Source organism: Triticum aestivum, chromosome 1A (assembly GCF_018294505.1).
Source record: "Triticum aestivum cultivar Chinese Spring chromosome 1A, IWGSC CS RefSeq v2.1, whole genome shotgun sequence".
NCBI lineage: Eukaryota > Viridiplantae > Streptophyta > Magnoliopsida > Poales > Poaceae > Triticum > Triticum aestivum.
The window spans coordinates 394,204,153-394,220,850 of record NC_057794.1 but is presented as its reverse complement, the minus strand read 5'-3'; the positions used below and the strand labels follow the sequence as shown (position 1 = coordinate 394,220,850).

The 16,698-nt window shown below is 48.7% G+C and overlaps 2 protein-coding genes across 3 annotated transcripts; one reads left to right on the top strand and one right to left on the bottom strand.

The window, feature by feature from the left end:
* The first annotated feature begins 375 nt into the window (after positions 1-375).
* On the top strand, positions 376-4,666 carry LOC123052630 (importin subunit beta-1). 2 transcript variants are annotated; one of them, XM_044475932.1, is made up of 3 exons: positions 376-529; positions 1,677-4,098; positions 4,198-4,666. In XM_044475932.1, the coding sequence occupies exons 2-3, from the start codon at positions 1,688-1,690 to the stop codon at positions 4,391-4,393; spliced, it is 2,607 nt and encodes an 868-aa protein (XP_044331867.1). In that variant the 5' UTR covers positions 376-529; positions 1,677-1,687; the 3' UTR covers positions 4,394-4,666. The 2 variants fall into 2 exon arrangements, with proteins under 2 accessions (XP_044331867.1, XP_044331861.1); XM_044475926.1 differs by having other exon boundaries at positions 1,672-4,098.
* Positions 4,618-7,727, bottom strand: LOC123052638 (probable inactive receptor-like protein kinase At3g56050). Its single transcript, XM_044475943.1, has 6 exons — positions 7,274-7,727; positions 7,044-7,086; positions 6,109-6,599; positions 5,824-6,014; positions 5,584-5,716; positions 4,618-5,501 (listed from the first exon to the last, which is right to left on the bottom strand). Exons 1-6 carry the CDS (start codon positions 7,365-7,367, stop codon positions 4,897-4,899), a joined length of 1,557 nt encoding a protein of 518 aa, XP_044331878.1. The 5' UTR covers positions 7,368-7,727; the 3' UTR covers positions 4,618-4,896.
* Positions 7,728-16,698: the final 8,971 nt, after the last annotated feature.

Here is a 16,698-nt window from a genome sequence, read left to right as displayed (position 1 = left end):
CACAACAAGAATACAACCCTAGATTTGACACATGTTTGCCTCATTAACGTGGAGACGACATTCCTATTGATAGTCAAATCTTGAAGCAGTAAACATTGCGTGTGTGTGTGCAGTAATCAGGTGATTCTCACGAATCAACTCCACACGGAAAAAGGAAGTCCTCCAATCCAAAAAGTAAAAAGCCATTGTCATTTTTCAAGGAGAACAGGACACCTTTTCCTTCGTCGTTATAAGAACAGAAAATACAACACCGAGTCGACCGTCCGATCATCGAGCAAGCCTGTCGGGCCCGGGCGGGAGTCGCGTGGGCCGTCGGATCGAGGGCGTCCACTAGTACTAAACCACGCGTCCTGCCCTCCCCGCCAGAGGCCCACCCCCAAAACCCAGACTCCCGCCTCTAAACCCTAGCCGCCGGCGCTGCCTATATTCCCCTCTCTCCCTCCTCCGCAGCCTCCTTCCATTTGTCTGGGAGAGGCGGCCGAGCGAGCGAGCGAGCGCGGAAGCATCCCCCGGCAGATTCGTTCTTCTGGTAAGCTCTCCCGCTTCCTCGATTGGTCTCTCGCAGTTTCCTTCCGCTGTCTCAATCAATCCCCGATCTCTCTCGGACTTGTCCCCAATCCCTAACCCTAGCCGCCTACCCCGTCAGTCTCCGCAGTATCCAGTCCGGTCTCCCCTTCCTCCACTTTACCCTGTTTATATCCGTCTCACCGCCGGTTAAGCGCGCGGCGTCTGCGGGAAGCAGCACCCCGTCGTGGGCCGGCGGCGGAACCAGCCGTATGGGCTAGTAGTCGTTTTATTTATTTATTTATGTATTATTGTAAGCCGCCTATATACGCATCGGAGCTTTACCCTGGTAGTGGTAGCCCAGTTGGCCATCCTACAGGTGCATCAGGGATTGTGTCCAAGTTGGTTCGACCAGCGTATTTGTATGTATAGCTTAGCCCGCCGTGGATTAGTATGAATTGATCTAGCGCTGTTGATTAGTACAATTTGATTTGACATGTTCAAGGTCCTGGCAGTGTATCCATATATTTCCCTGCCGTAACTTTGTTTTCTTAATAGTATACTCTTATTGTCCATGCATGCAGTAGCATTGTTCAGGGGCATCGTAATTTATCTGGTTGTAGAACAACTTCATATGGTTTGGTTTTGTCAAAATCAGCCCTGGTGATGTAGTGTGCAGTTGCCTCATGAATACCTAGTTTACCGGTGGGGTTCTTTATCCTTTTTAGCTATGCCTCCTCAATCAAATAAACCTAACGCATGGTCAGATCCTTTGTAACTGTTTAACTAGGAAATATGTCTCGCTGATAGAGATAAACAGTACCTATCTACTGAAGTAACGGTAACTATCTTATGAATGCGTTGTTTCATTTGTGGTAGATGTTTTTTGCATCCTGTAACTGTATTTTAGCAAAACTATTTTTTGATTAACCGTGTAACTGCATTATGTGGTTGTCAAGCCTTTCTTAATTTTACTTGTGGAAGAACACTAAGCTACGTGAAACTGGTCAGTAGCCTGTAGATCTAGGACGGTTCACAAGTGCTATTTTGTTTTAATTTGTATTTGTACTTAGATGCTTTATCCTTGAATGTTGCTGACTGACACAGTCTGTTCCTCCCATATTTGTCTGGCTAACTGATACAATCTGGTCTTTCAATATTTGCCAGGGCAGGTGCAACAGCCATGGATATCACTCAGATTCTGCTAGCTGCCCAGTCTCCAGATGGCAACCTTCGCTCAGCAGCAGAAGGCAACATCAAGCAGTTCCAGGAGCAGAATCTTCCCAACTTCCTCCTATCCTTGTCAGTGGAGTTATCGAATGATGAAAGACCACCAGAGTCTAGAAGACTTGCTGGTATTATCCTTAAGAACTCACTGGACGCAAAGGATTCTGCAAAGAAGGAGCTGCTGACTCAACAATGGGTCAGCTTGGATCACTCGATCAAATTGCAGATTAAGGAGTCATTGCTGATAACACTAGGATCTTCGGTGGGTGATGCGCGGCAGACGTCATCACAAGTCATTGCAAAGATTGCATCCATTGAGATACCCCGTCGGGAATGGCAAGACCTCATTGCCAAATTATTGAGCAACATGACGCAGCCTGGGGCCTCTGTGCCACTAAAGCAAGCAACTCTAGAAGCATTGGGGTATGTGTGTGAGGAGATTCCTCCTGAGCACTTGGAGCAGGATCAAGTGAACGCTGTTCTGACTGCTGTGGTTCAGGGGATGAACCAGACAGAGCTAAGCTCTGAAGTCCGTCTTGCAGCAGTTAAAGCTCTGTATAATGCTCTTGACTTTGCTGAGAGCAACTTTGCAAATGAGATGGAGAGGACCTTTATAATGAAGGTAATTTGTGATACTGCTGTATCTAAGGAAGTGGAGATCAGACAGGCAGCCTTTGAATGCCTTGTGGCAATTGCATCCACATATTATGTGCACTTAGATCCTTATATGCAAACCATATTCAACCTGACAGCTAATGCTGTCAAAGGAGATGAGGAACCAGTTGCACTGCAGGCTGTTGAGTTCTGGAGTACTATTTGTGAGGAAGAGATTGAACTCCAAGAGGAATATGAGGGATCTGATGATGCTAACTCAACTGTAAATTATCGCTTCATTGAGAAGGCCCTCCCTTCACTTGTTCCAATGCTGCTAGAAACTCTGTTGAAGCAAGAGGAAGATCAAGAGCAAGATGATAATGCTTGGAACATTTCCATGAGTGGCGGAACATGCCTTGGACTCATTGCTAGAACTGTTGGTGATGCAATTGTCCCTCTTGTGATGCCATTTGTGGAAGCTAACATCACAAAGCCAGACTGGCGTTGTCGTGAGGCAGCCACTTTTGCATTTGGTTCTATCCTTGATGGCCCATCCCTTGAGAAACTTGCTCCCCTGGTACAGGCCGGACTTGATTTCTTGCTCAATACAATGAATGATCCAAACAGCCAGGTAAAAGACACCACTGCATGGACTCTTGGACGGGTATTTGAGCTTTTGCATTCTCCATGCAGTACTAATCCAATCATATCAAATGCAAACCTTCCTCGTATCATGGCTGTGCTGCTAGAGAGTAGCAAAGATGTTCCAAATGTGGCTGAGAAAGTCTGTGGAGCCATATATTTTCTTGCCCAAGGTTATGAAGATGCAGAGCCGGCCTCATCTTTGCTTACACCTTATCTTCCTAATGTTATTGCTGCACTCCTTACTGCCGCGGATCGTGGTGATATGACCCATGTGAGGCTTCGTGCATCTGCTTATGAAGCGCTGAATGAGATTGTAAGAGTCAGTAACATACCCGAAACTTCAAGCATTATAGGCCAGTTATTGCAGGAGATCATGAGAAGATTGAACCTGACATTTGATCACCAAATATTTTCATCAGGCGACAAGGAGAAGCAAAGCGATCTGCAGGCTTTGCTGTGTGGTGTACTGCAGGTCATTATCCAGAAACTGAGCAGCTCAGATGCAAAGTCCATAATTGCACAGACTGCTGATCAGCTGATGCTTCTGTTTCTCCGCGTCTTTGCCTGCCACAGTGCTACTGTACATGAAGAAGCAATGCTTGCCATTGGTGCTCTTGCTTATGCCACAGGTCCAGATTTTGTGAAATACATGCCTGAGTTTTTCAAGTACCTTGAGGCAGGCTTGCAGAATTATGAAGAATACCAAGTATGCTCCATCTCTGTAGGGGTGGTGGGTGATATTTGCCGTGCCTTGGAAGATAAAATTTTGCCCTTCTGTGATGGGATCATGACTGTGCTTCTCAAGGATCTCTCAAACTCACAGCTCAACAGGTCTGTCAAGCCTCCGATTTTCTCATGCTTTGGAGACATTGCTCTTGCCATCGGTGAGAATTTTGAGAAGTACCTGCCGTATGCTATGCCAATGCTTCAAGGGGCGGCTGAGCTTCTTGTTGTTTTGGATCAAAATGATGAGGATATGGTTGATTATGGTAACCAGCTCAGACGGGGAATATTTGAGGCGTACTCTGGCATACTACAGGGCATAAAGGGCGCAAAAGCTCAGCTGATGATACCTTATGCAGGACATCTGTTGCAGTTCACTGAAGCTGTCTACAAAGATCGGAGCAGGTCCATGTCATTTCTCTCGCCTTTCTTTTTTGTTACATTATTACATGGGTGATTGGTTCTCTTGCTTAACATTATATATATGCATGCGTTTACTTTCAGGGACGAGAGCGTGACAAAGGCTGCAGTTGCTGTCCTGGGGGATCTTGCGGACACGCTTGGGCCAATCTCGAAGGATCTGTTCAAGAGCCACCTCTTCCACGTTGAGTTCCTGAGGGAGTGCCTCGATTTGGATGATGAAGTCAGGGAGACGGCGTCATGGACCCAGGGGATGATAAACCAAGCGATAGTCTCCTAGACGAGAAATTATCTTGCGTCGTCTGTTATGGTGGATGTTTGGTTTTGTTGCTGCGCCAAACTCCGTTTGGGTTTGGTTCAGATGAACAGAAGGGTACCAAAGTATAGCGTCAGTCAGTCGTAGGAACATTGTCGTAGATGTCTTCTGTGGTGGTTTATTATTTTCAGTCTGTCAAGTCGTTATGCGTCACATTCGACGGCAGTGGGGTTTATGGGCATTGGACGTCTTGAACAGCTAAACTTATTATTGTATTCTACTCGTTTGTGTTGCGTACTTGCATGCATGCTATGCTGCTGCTGATGTCTCTTCTGCATGGTGTTTCTGCGAGCTGCAGTATGCACTGAGGCAGTCTGGTTACAAAATCTGGACAAACTACAAGGTCTGTAGTGAAGCGAAAATACAAGCACACCTTTGTCACTATGCTATGCTACACCACTTGCACACACTGCGATTTCAACTGTTGGTATACGAACTCTTGTAGCAAACCTGTATGCTCAGCTCCTTCAGGTGGCCTCGGTGGAGATGATCTCCAGCTCCGCCCACCACAGCGGCGACACCTTGGGGGTGGCCGCCTCCGGCGGCATGGCCGTGATCTCCCTCAGCCGCCTCGCCACCTCTGCCATCGCGGGTCGCCGCCTCGCCTCCCGGTCGGTGCAGGACCGTATCACGCCGTCCAGCCTGTTGACGGTCTCGGCCTGGCGGGGCGCGTTCCAGCTCAGGCCAGGGTCCATGACGTCCCTCAGCTGCCTCTCCCCTCGGAGGAAGCTCGCCGCCCAGCCCTCCAGCAGGCCGCCGGCCGACGCCGTGAACCTGCCGGACATGATCTCCAGCAGCACCATGCCGTAGCTGTACACAACGCTCTCCCTGTCGGACAGAGCCAGGAGGGACTGCAGGCTCGCCATCTCCGCCCTTGTCGACGAGGCGTCGTCCGAGCAGAAGAAGACATCCGCAATCTTGGCCGCGAAGTCGTCGGTAAGGTACACGGTGGACGTGTCGAGCGTCTTGAGGATCTCCGGCGGGCTCAGCTGGTGCATGTGCTCCAGGCAGTAGGCGATCCCCACCGCCACCCGCAGCCTCGTCGGCCAGTCCAGGTGACCGTCTTCCCTCACTGCAGCGAACCACACCATTGTTAGTTAATCTGCTACAGCTCTTGTAAAAACGTCTGATGGATGAAACTCCATTAATCTTACCATGGAGATGGTCGAAGAGGGTGCCGTTTGGAGCATACTCGAACACCATCATCCTTGTGAACGGCTGCTCTTCCTGGCAGTAGCCCAGCAGGTTCACAAAGTTCTTGTGGTTAACTCTGGACAGGCTTGTTATCTGAAACAGTACAATGCCCATCATTACTAAGTTCATTAAGGTAAGTCTATTTATTTTCAGGGTAATACTATCTAATTTGTTCAGTTTCATCCTAGCTTTGCAGCCACCTTTTTCCTGAACTGGGCTTCGCAGTGCTTGGACCACTCCTTGCCGGACTTCGTCGTCGTCGATATGACGGCGATCTCGACGCCGCTCGACAGCGTCCCCTTGTACATCATGTAATCCGACAGGCAGCCGATGACGTTGCTGAAATCTTCGCAGGCCGCCTGGAGCTCCGACCTCTTGAGCGACGGCACGCCTGCAGCCATCTCCCAATCACTTCCAAGAAAAGAAGCGAGCCACGTAGCAGCACAGATGGAAACTTGGGCACAGTTTTCAGGGGCGAGCCGAACCTGTCACGAACGCTTTCTGCAGCTGCCCGCTGAGGCCGGTCGCCCACGGCCTGACGGTGACCACCTTATTGGACCGGTAGCACAGGACGAACAGCGCCGCCGAAATGGCCACAAGGAGGGAAGCTCCTGCTCCGGCGATGACATAGACACGCCGCCTGGTAGGAGCGTGCCCCGCTGCCTCAGTCGACGGTTCTCCGACCGCTGCAGCGCCGTGGGCCACCACCGTGGCTGGCATCGGTGGCACCGTGATGCTGTGCGCAGGCTTCTCGACGTCCCGAGGCGGCACTGCCAGAGGCTTGGCGACCTCCGGCGACGGTGCGGGGGCGCTTGACGGGGAGCCAGCACCCTGCAACGGCGGAGAACTCGGCGTCGGCGTCGGTGCCGGTGCCCATGGCCAGGGTGGCCACTGCGGGAACGCCGTCGACTGCTTGGAACTGTACCTGGTTGGTTGTGGCAGAGCTTCTCGGATGTGTACCGCCTGGACTACACGCCTGCCAATGATTGGAGTCGGCAGATGGGAGTGAGCAGAAGCGGTGAAGAACAATTGGACGACGGACATGCACCAACCAGGGTTGCTCGGTGGTTCAGCTGTCCGTCTCTGACAGCCGACACGCCATTCCCACCTCAGATCTTATTGGTGTTTATCCATGCGATGCAATCTGAGAAGATGGCCGCGAAGAATGTTTTTGCAGTATTTTAAGTGTTTTTTAATCGTTTTCCTCGCGAATTTAAAATGGAGAGTGGAATGTTGCGATGACGAAACACGAAACATGCAGATGAAGAAGTTTCCAAGCTACTCTGCCTAGACGAAGGAAGATTTCATGCTACTACTATAATGGCTTTCACGAGATTTTACACTCTATTTCCTCCCAGTGACACTGAAATTCAGAGCCTTCCTGCACAGAACATGAAAGGTATGGTGAGAGAGATCTCACCTGTCTGCGGGGCGTGCATCTTCCTCCCGGTCGTTCACCCATCCTACAGTGAGAGAGTTCGTACTTAATTACCATCACTATACATCTCAACTTTAAAGAAACAAAAACAAGCAAGTAAACTAAAAAAAGGGAAGAAGCTTGCTCCAATGACATGAACACGCACAAGAATCAAATAGCAGCAATGTTTCTTCAGCAGCAGCACTGCAGCAGAGGTACACACACCGACATACCTCGCTGAGCATCGGAGCTGCAGGCGCCAAGGCTGAAACTGAGGCAGGCGAGCAGCAGCAGCAGCGCAGCCGCCGCGCAGCACAGCCTCCCCATGGATCGACACGGATGGAGCTCCGAAACGGGGAGAGGGGCCTGGGCTGGTCAAGCGCGCGGCACAATATGGTGGAGCGATGGCGCGAGGGAGGGGAGAGGAGGAAGGCTCGGGGTCAAGAGGCGGATAACCGAGCAAGGAGCGAGGAGCAGGGAGGATATTGGGCGCGCGGCCACCTGGAAGGAGAGGAGGGAGGGAGGGGGGCCTCGACGATGGCTTGTTGTTTTGCTGGGGGCGTGACCACCGAATGCCACGCCGCCCACGGCACGCACCGATGAAATCCTGCTTGCTTGGCTCCGTTCGGATTAGAGCGGTACGACGCGCGTCCGTGCGTGCCCACTCTCGGTCTCGGAGTCCAGTCTACCGACTGCCGCATTGGACGGCTCCAGGTGAAAACAAGGCTAAATGCGTCGCCGTCTGTCGCGGCGGGGATGCGCTAACGTGAGCGGTCGGGTTCACTCGGCCGAGCACCACCTACCGTGGTTTCATAGACGGGCTCTCATCTGTTTTTTATTATGGGTGTGGTTAGGTCTCAGTCGACTGAAACTTAACCAAGTCTTAGTCAAGTGATATAGTATAATACTTCCTTCGGTCTTTTTTACTTCGCGTATTAGGTTTTGGTCAAGTCAAACATTATAAAGTTTGACCAAATATATATTAAAAAAATATCAACATTTATCATACTAAATATATATTCCATGAAACTACAGTTCGTAATGAATCTAACTATGTTGATTTGACATTGTAAATGTTGATCCTTTTTTAAATAAGTTTGGTCAAAGTAAAGATGCTTTGACTTGAGTCAAAACTTATATACAGACTAAAAAAGACTGGAGGGAGTAAGAAAAAAAAGAAAAAAGTGAAAAGAATTTTTTGCACGAATGTCCATACGAAATTAAAAGACTATAGTATCGACTGAGACATAGGAGCGTGCGCCGAAGAAACAGCAGTACCAGCCCGCACAACATTGAGACTCGTGGTCGGTCACCGCTGCCTTCTCCGCGCACTACTCACTGAGACATCATCGAGCTGAGACCTTCGTCAGCTGGCTCTGGGAGCAACGAAAGATCACCGCCTTCTCCTCGCACTACATTCCAGGACATCATCGAGCTGCGCCCTTCCTCAACTGCTCCTGATTGGCTGCATTGCGTGAACCCGGGCCTGGGATTGCCTGCGTCGAACACGCCACCGGTCTGGCCTTCTTGCTCGCCGCCCTCATCTCATGCGCCGTGCAACCTCCTCGACTACAGGCTCCTCTTTGGGCGCGACTCCATCCACCGACAGCCCGACGTGCACCCCTGTCTTTGTACTACGAACGCCCACCACCTCCCCGCCGTGGACGCCTTCTATCAGAAGAATGAGGTCGCCAACACGCAATGGGCCGACTAATCTGTTGCAGCCATCGCCGCCTCTTCTGGATGGCTGCACCCTGACGCGCCCTTCTGGCTTGCTTCGCCTGTCCAGAACTTCTCCGATCCCAAGTTTGCCAGCGAGGGTCGTCTCTGCTCCTCAAAGCTCCCAGGAGGACTGCTCCGACCAGCCAGAGCAGAGCACCCCCATCTTTGTGCCTTGTCAGCAGGCCCTGCTGCCATCGCCAACGCCAAGATCAACCCTGCCAAGGCCACCAACGAGAAGGAAGACCTTGGTTGGTATCTCCAGTTTCACAGTGGGACGCAGCAGCCCGCGGCTCCAGGCCAAGAACCGATCGATGCTATCGCAAAATTAGCGGAGAAGCTGCTTTGCCAAAGGCTGGGTATCATAGAGGAAGGTGAAATGATGACCGAGGAGGCCATCAACAAGTATGTCGCGTTGTTCAATGGTAAACTGCCAGACATTGTGGTGGCGGCTCTGCGTGCACTATTCAAGCTTGACTGTGGCCTGACCACTGTTGTCGAAGACGCTCTAGTTGAGCATGGTGGCGACACGGCCCCAGACCTACATGCCATGGGAAGTGAGGAGGCCACGACGACGGCATGATGATGTTTCTACACTGATGATTGATGTATTGTTAGTTTCTAATGGAAGATAACAACTTATGCATTTTGAATTGGAATGTTCGTGGATTGAACTGCCCAGACCGTCGTTCTACTGTACATGAAAACATCGCCTCCACTTCTTGCAACATTGTATGTCTTCAAGAAACCAAGCTTGCAGCCGTGGATCCTTTTATTGCTACTTTCCTCGGCAGCCACCGTCTGAAAAGTTTCACTGAGCGGCCCGCGAATGGCACCCGTGGAGGAATTCTTCTATTATGGAATGAAGACCTAGTCAATATTGATAATGTGAGCTTTGGGGACTTCTTCCTCTCGGCCATGGTGACTATCATTGGCTCAAACACATCCTTCCAAATCACAACCGTGTATGGCCCTACTAGAGGCAATTTGAAGGATGCCTTTTTCCTTGAAATGGTTGGACAAAAACCTCCTGTTGGCACGAGATGGATTGTCACCGACGACTTCAACCAAGTCTATCGGGCCAGAGATAAGAACCATACAAATATCGATCGCAGCCGTATTGTCCGCTTCCGCAACGCCCTCAATGCTTGTGAGCTAAAGGAGATACACTTGCAGAATAGGAAATTCACATGGAGCAATGAGCAAGTAAACCAGACCATGAGCAAACTTGATAGCTTCTTTTGCAATGAAGATTGGGACATTCAGTTTGGCTCCCACCTTCTCCACGCATTGTCATCTTCATTGTCCGACCACTGTCCTCTACTCCTTGCTAGTGATGCGGGGCCCTCCCGGCCAAAATGCTTCCACTTTGAAAACTTTTGGATCAAGATGCCTAACTTCAAGAAGACTGTTCAAGATGCTTGGAATAAGAGAGTCCCCCATGTCAAGCCATGTCAAATCCTCTTTCACAAGCTAAAAAGAGTTAGTCAACACCTTCGCACTTGGAGCAAAAAGATCTTCTCGAACCATAAGGTCCAACTTCACATGGCCCTTGACATCATTCTTAGATTGGATTTGGCCCAAGAGAGTAGAACATTGATCTCTGAGTAGAGAGACCTTCGGAGGAAGCTCAAAAGAAAGATTGTGGCCCTTGCCGTTCTTGAGAGAGCTAGAAAGAGACAAAGCTCTTGGGTTACTTTGCTCAAAGAGGGTGATGCCAACACGCATTTCTTCCACCTTCACATCAACCAGAGAAGAAGATTTTTTTGTATTCATCGGTTGAAACATAACAATGGATGGGTCACAGACCACGAGGATAAGAAGAAGATTGCACAAGAACACTTTAGGAAGGCCATAAAAGAAGGGGTGCCCCGTGCTATGGACCTCAACTGGGAATCCATCCTTGCTCCAGTTTGTGACCTCACGGACTTGGCGATGCCTTTCTCGGTGGAGGAGGTCAAGGCGGCAATCTTTGCCCTCCCTAGTGATAAAGCCCCAGGCCCTAACGGATTCACCGGAGCCTTCTTCAAAGAGTGTTGGGGAATAGTCCAACCCAAAATCATGGAGGTCATCAACAACTTCTCTAGCCTTCATGTCTCCAACTTGAATTGGCTGAACTCGGAAAACATAGCTCTCATTCCAAAGAAAGATGGTGCAGAGGACATCTCAGATTTTCGACCAATTAATCTCATCCATCATATTGCTAAGATCATTGCAAAAATGATGGCCACACGGCTCACTCCTCATATGCACAAACTAGTATCCAATGCATAGAGTGCTTTCATCAAAAAAAGAAGTATTCATAACAATTTTATGTATGTGCACAACTTGGCTAGGCGCTTCCAACGCACAAATACACCAAACTTTGCTTTTCAAGCTTGACATAAAGAATGCTTTTGATTCGGTGTGTTGGGATTACTTCATGGATTTGCTGCGCCACCATGGCTTCCCAAGTCGCTTCAGAGATTGGATCTCTGCCCTTCTTTCCTTGGCATCTTCGCGCTGTGTTGCTCAATGGTATTGCCGGTGACCCAATTCGGCATGGTCGAGGCCTTCGTCAAGGGGACCCCCTCTCCCCATTGCTATTTGTGCTTGCCATTGACCCGTTGCACCACATCCTTGCCAAGGCGACTTCTCAAGGTCATCTTCAACCGCTCAGAGGTCGACCCATCTGTGCGTCGTTTTATGCCGATGACGCTGCCATTTTCATTACCCGAATAAAAAATGACATCCAGTTCCTGGCTTCAACTCTTGCATCCTTTGGTGATGTTACATGATTGGTCACTAATTGTGCCAAAAGTGTAGTTGCGCCCATTCGCTGCGGTAACATTAACCTTGACGACGTCCTGCAAGCCTTCCCAGCGGTTCGCTCCACCTTCCCTATGAGATATTTGGGGCTTCCCCTTTAGGTTTCAAGGCTTAAGAGGATTCACTTTCAATTCTTAGAGGATAAAGTTGCGGGGAAACTACCACCTTGGGTTGCCAAACATGTGGCCATGCCAGGCCATGTCGTCTTGGTCAAGGCAGTGCTTACCGCCATTGCTATATATATCATATTACACTCCTGCAATTGCCGGCGGAAGTGAGGAAGAAGATTTACAGCTTGCGGCATGCCTATCTTTGGGCGGGTTGCGATAAAGTGATCGGTGGAAAATGTAAGGTCAACTGGGAACTCGTCTGCAAGCCCAAGATCTTCGGTGGTTTGGGCATCCTCAACCTTGAGAAGTTTGATACTGCCCTTCGACTGCGATGGCTTTGGTATGAGTGGGCTGACCCCGCCAAGACTTGGGCTGGGACGGGAACACCGTGCAATGATGATGATAGAGACCAGTTTGTGGCAACCACCACGGTTAGTGTTGGAAACGGATGTAAGGCAAAGTTCTGGGAATCATCTTGGCTCAACGGCATGAGACCCAAAGATATTGCCCCAAAGATATTTGACCTCTCAGAATAGAAATCTATCTCGGTCCAAAAAGCTCTCCTCAATAATTATTGGGTTAGTCAGATTGATATCCATCATGGGCTCACCATGGAGCATATCCAGGAGTTCGCCTTGCTATGGGAAAAGCTATCCTTTGTTACTCTCGACAATGGTGCGCATGATAATATCCTATAGAAGTTCACGTCTCATGGAGAATACTTGGCGTCGACGACCTATATGGCGCAGTTTGCGGGACACACGATAAGCATCATGAATGCTGCTATTTGGAAGTGTCGGCCCCCTCTGAAATGCAATTTTTTTGCTTGGTTTATAATTCAAAATATAGTTTGGACAACCAATCGATTGCACCGTCGTGGATGGCCGAACTGCAACCTCTACCCGCTTTACAAGCAAGTCCAGGAAACCGCAGCACACCTTCTCTTCCAATGTAGGTTCTCCTTGTTGGAAATATGCCCTAGAGGCAATAATAAATTAGTTATTATTATATTTCCTTGTTCATGATAATCGTTTATTATCCATGCTAGAATTGTATTGATAGGAAACTCAAATACATGTGTGGATACATAGACAACACCATGTCCCTAGTAAGCCTCTAGTTGACTAGCTCGTTGATCAATAGATGGTTACGGTTTCCTGACCATGGACATTGGATGTCGTTGATAACGGGATCACATCATTAGGAGAATGATGTGATGGACAAGACCCAATCCTAAGCCTAGCACAAGATCATGTAGTTCGTATGCTAAAGCTTTTCTAATGTCAAGTATCATTTCCTTAGACCATGAGATTGTGAAACTCCCGGATACCGTACGAGTGCTTTGGGTGTGCCAAACGTCACAACGTAACTGGGTGGCTATAAAGGTACACTACAGGTATCTCCGAAAGTGTCTGTTGGGTTGGCACGAATCGAGACTGGGATTTGTCACTCCGTGTAAACGAAGAGGTATCTCTGGGCCCTCTCGGTAGGACATCATCATAATGTGCACAATGTGATCAAGGAGTTGATCACGGGATGATGTGTTACGGAACGAGTAAAGAGACTTGCCGGTAACGAGATTGAACAAGGTATCGGGATACCGACGATCGAATCTCGGGCAAGTATCGTACCGATAGACAAAGGGAATTGTATACGGGATTGATTAAGTCCTTGACATCGTGGTTCATCCGATGAGATCATCGTGGAACATGTGGGAGCCAACATGGGTATCCAGATCCCGCTGTTGGTTATTGACCGGAGAGTCATCTCGGTCATGTCTGCATGTCTCCCGAACCCGTAGGGTCTACACACTTAAGGTTCGGTGACGCTAGGGTTATAGAGATATTAGTATGCGGTAACCTGAAAGTTGTTCGGAGTCCCGGATGAGATCCAGGTGTTGGAAATATGCCCTAGAGGCAATAATAAATTGATTATTATTATATTTCCTTGTTCATGATAATCGTTTATTATCCATGCTAGAATTGTATTGATAGGAAACTCAGATACATGTGTGGATACATAGACAACACCATGTCTCTAGTAAGCCTCTAGTTGACTAGCTCGTTAATCAATAGATGGTTACGGTTTCCTGACCATGGACATTGGATGTCGTTGATAACGAGATCACATCATTAGGAGAATGATGTGATGGACAAGACCCAATCCTAAGCCTAGCACAAGATCATGTAGTTCGTATGCTAAAGCTTTTCTAATGTCAAGTATCATTTCCTTAGACCATGAGATTGTGAAACTCCCGGATACCGTACGAGTGCTTTGGGTGTGCCAAACGTCACAACGTAACTGGGTGGCTATAAAGGTACACTACGGGTATCTCTGAAAGTGTCTGTTGGGTTGGCACGAATCGAGATTGGGATTTTGTCACTCCGTGTAAACGGAGAGGTATCTCTGGGCCCACTCGGTAGGACATCATCATAATGTGCACAATGTGACCAAGGGGTTGATCACGGGATGATGTGTTACAGAACGAGTAAAGAGACTTGCCGGTAACGAGATTGAACAAGGTATCGGTATACCGACGATCGAATCTCGGGCAAGTACCATACCGCTAGACAAAGGGAATTGTATACGGGATTGATTGAGTCCTTGACATCGTGGTTCATCCGATGAGATCATCGTGGAACATGTGGGAGCCAACATGGGTATCCAGATCCCGATGTTGTTGGCCTACATGGGCCAAGGGCACCAGCCCCTAGAGGCCCATGCGCCAAGATATAGGAAAAAGGGGAGAGTCCTAAAAGGGGAAGGCACCTCCGAGGTGCCTTGGGGAGGATGGACTCCTCCCCCCCTCTTAGCCGCACCCCTTCCTTGGAGGAAGGGGCAAGGCTGCGCCTCCCCCTCTCCCCTGCCCCTATATATAGTGGAGGGGAGGGAGGGCATCCATACCTGAGCCCTTGGCGCCTCCCTCCCTCCCGTGACACCTCCTCCTCTCCCGTAGGTGCTTGGCGAAGCCCTGCAGGATTGCCACGCTCCTCCATCACCACCACGCCGTTGTGCTGCTGCTGGATGGAGTCTTCCTCAACCTCTCCCTCTCTCCTTGCTGGATCAAGGCGTGGGAGACATCGTCGAGCTGTACGTGTGTTGAACGCGGAGGTGCCGTCCGTTCGGCACTAGGATCATCGGTGATCTGAATCACGACGAGTACGACTCCATCAACCCCGTTCACTTGAACGCTTCCGCTTAGCGATCTACAAGGGTATGTAGATGCACTCTCCTTCCCCTCGTTGCTAGTCTCTCCATAGATAGATCTTGGTGACACGTAGGAAAATTTTGAATTTCTGTTACGTTCCCCAACAGTGGCATCATGAGCTAGGTCTATTGCGTAGATTCTTTGCACGAGTAGAACACAAAGTAGTTGTGGGCGTCGATATTGTTCAATATGCTTGCCGTTACTAGTCTTATCTTGATTCGGCGGCATCGTGGGATGAAGCGGCCCGGACCGACCTTACACGTACGCTTACGTGAGACCGGTTCCACCGACAAACATGCACTAGTTGCATAAGGTGGCTGGCGGGTGTCTGTCTCTCCCACTTTAGTCGGATCGGATTCGATGAAAAGGGTCCTTATGAAGGGTAAATAGCAATTGGCATATCACGTTGTGGTTCATGCGTAGGTAAGAAACGTTCTTGCTAGAAACCCATAGCAGCCACGTAAAACATGCAAACAACAATTAGAGGACGTCTAACTTGTTTTTGCAGGGTATGCTATGTGATATGATATGGCCAAAAAGGATGTGATGAATGATATATGTGATGTATGAGATTGATCATGTTCTTGTAATAGGAATCACGACTTGCATGTCGATGAGTATGACAACCGGCAGGAGCCATAGGAGTTGTCTTTATTTATTTGTGACCTGCGTGTCAACTTAAACGTCATGTAATTACTTTACTTTATTGCTAACCGTTAGCCATAGTAGTAGAAGTAATAGTTGGCGAGGCAACTTCATGAAGACACGATGATGGAGATCATGATGATGGAGATCATGGTGTCATGCCAGTGACGATGATGATCATGGAGCCCCGAAGATGGAGATCAAAAGGAGCAAAGTGATGATGGCCATATCATGTCACTATTTGATTGCATGTAATGTTTATCATGTTTATACATCTTATTTGCTTAGAACGACGGTAGTAAATAAGATGATCCCTTACAACAATTTCAAGAAGTGTTCTCCCCTAACTGTGCACCGTTGCGACAGTTCGTGTTTCGAAGCACCACGTGATGATCAGGTGTTAGATTCTAACATTCACATACAACGGGTGTAAGACAGATTTACACACGCGAAACACTTAGGGTTAACTTGACGAGCCTAGCATGTACAGACATGGCCTCAGAACACGGAGACCGAAAGGTCGAACATGAGTCGTATAGAAGATACGATCAACATGAAGATGTTCACCGATGATGACTAGTCCGTCTCACGTGATGATCGGACACGGCCTAGTTTGACTCGGATCATGTAATCACTTAGATGACTAGAGGGATGTCTATCTGAGTGGGAGTTCATAAGGTGAACTTAATTATCCTGAACATAGTCAAAAGGTTTTTGCAAATTATGTCGTAGCTCACGCTATAGTTCTACTGTTTAGATATGTTCCTAGAGAAAAATTAGTTGAAAGTTGATAGTAGCAATTATGCGGACTAGGTCCGTAAACTGAGGATTGTCCTCATTGCTTCATAGAAGGCTTATGTCCTTAATGCACCGCTCAGTGTGCTGAACCTCGAACGTTGTCTGTGGTTGTTGCGAACCTCTGACATACACGTTTTGATAACTACGTGATAGTTCAGTTAAACGGTTTAGACTTGAGGCACCAAAGACGTTTTTGAAACATCGCGAAACATATGAGATGTTTTGAGGGCTGAAATTGGGATTTCAGGCTCGTGCCCATGTCAAGAGGTATAAGATCTCCGATGACTTTCTTAACCTGCAAACTAAGGAGAAAAGCTCAATTGTTGAGCTTGTGCTCAGATTGTCTGAGTACAACAATCATTTGAATCGA

Bases quoted from the DNA above. Each gene is read 5' to 3' on its own strand.
- LOC123052638 (XM_044475943.1), bottom strand. From the start codon at position 7,367: ATGGGGAGGCTGTGCTGCGCGGCGGCTGCGCTGCTGCTGCTGCTCGCC. The intron at 7,087-7,273 runs GTATGTCGGTGT...CTCTCACTGTAG, and splicing joins CAGCTCCGATGCTCAGCGAG to GATGGGTGAACGACCGGGAG. The intron at 5,717-5,823 runs GTGGCTGCAAAG...GTACTGTTTCAG, and splicing joins AAGCCCAGTTCAGGAAAAAG to ATAACAAGCCTGTCCAGAGT.
- LOC123052630 (XM_044475932.1), top strand. From the start codon at position 1,688: ATGGATATCACTCAGATTCTGCTAGCTGCCCAGTCTCCAGATGGCAAC. The intron at 4,099-4,197 runs GTCCATGTCATT...GTTTACTTTCAG, and splicing joins GTCTACAAAGATCGGAGCAG to GGACGAGAGCGTGACAAAGG.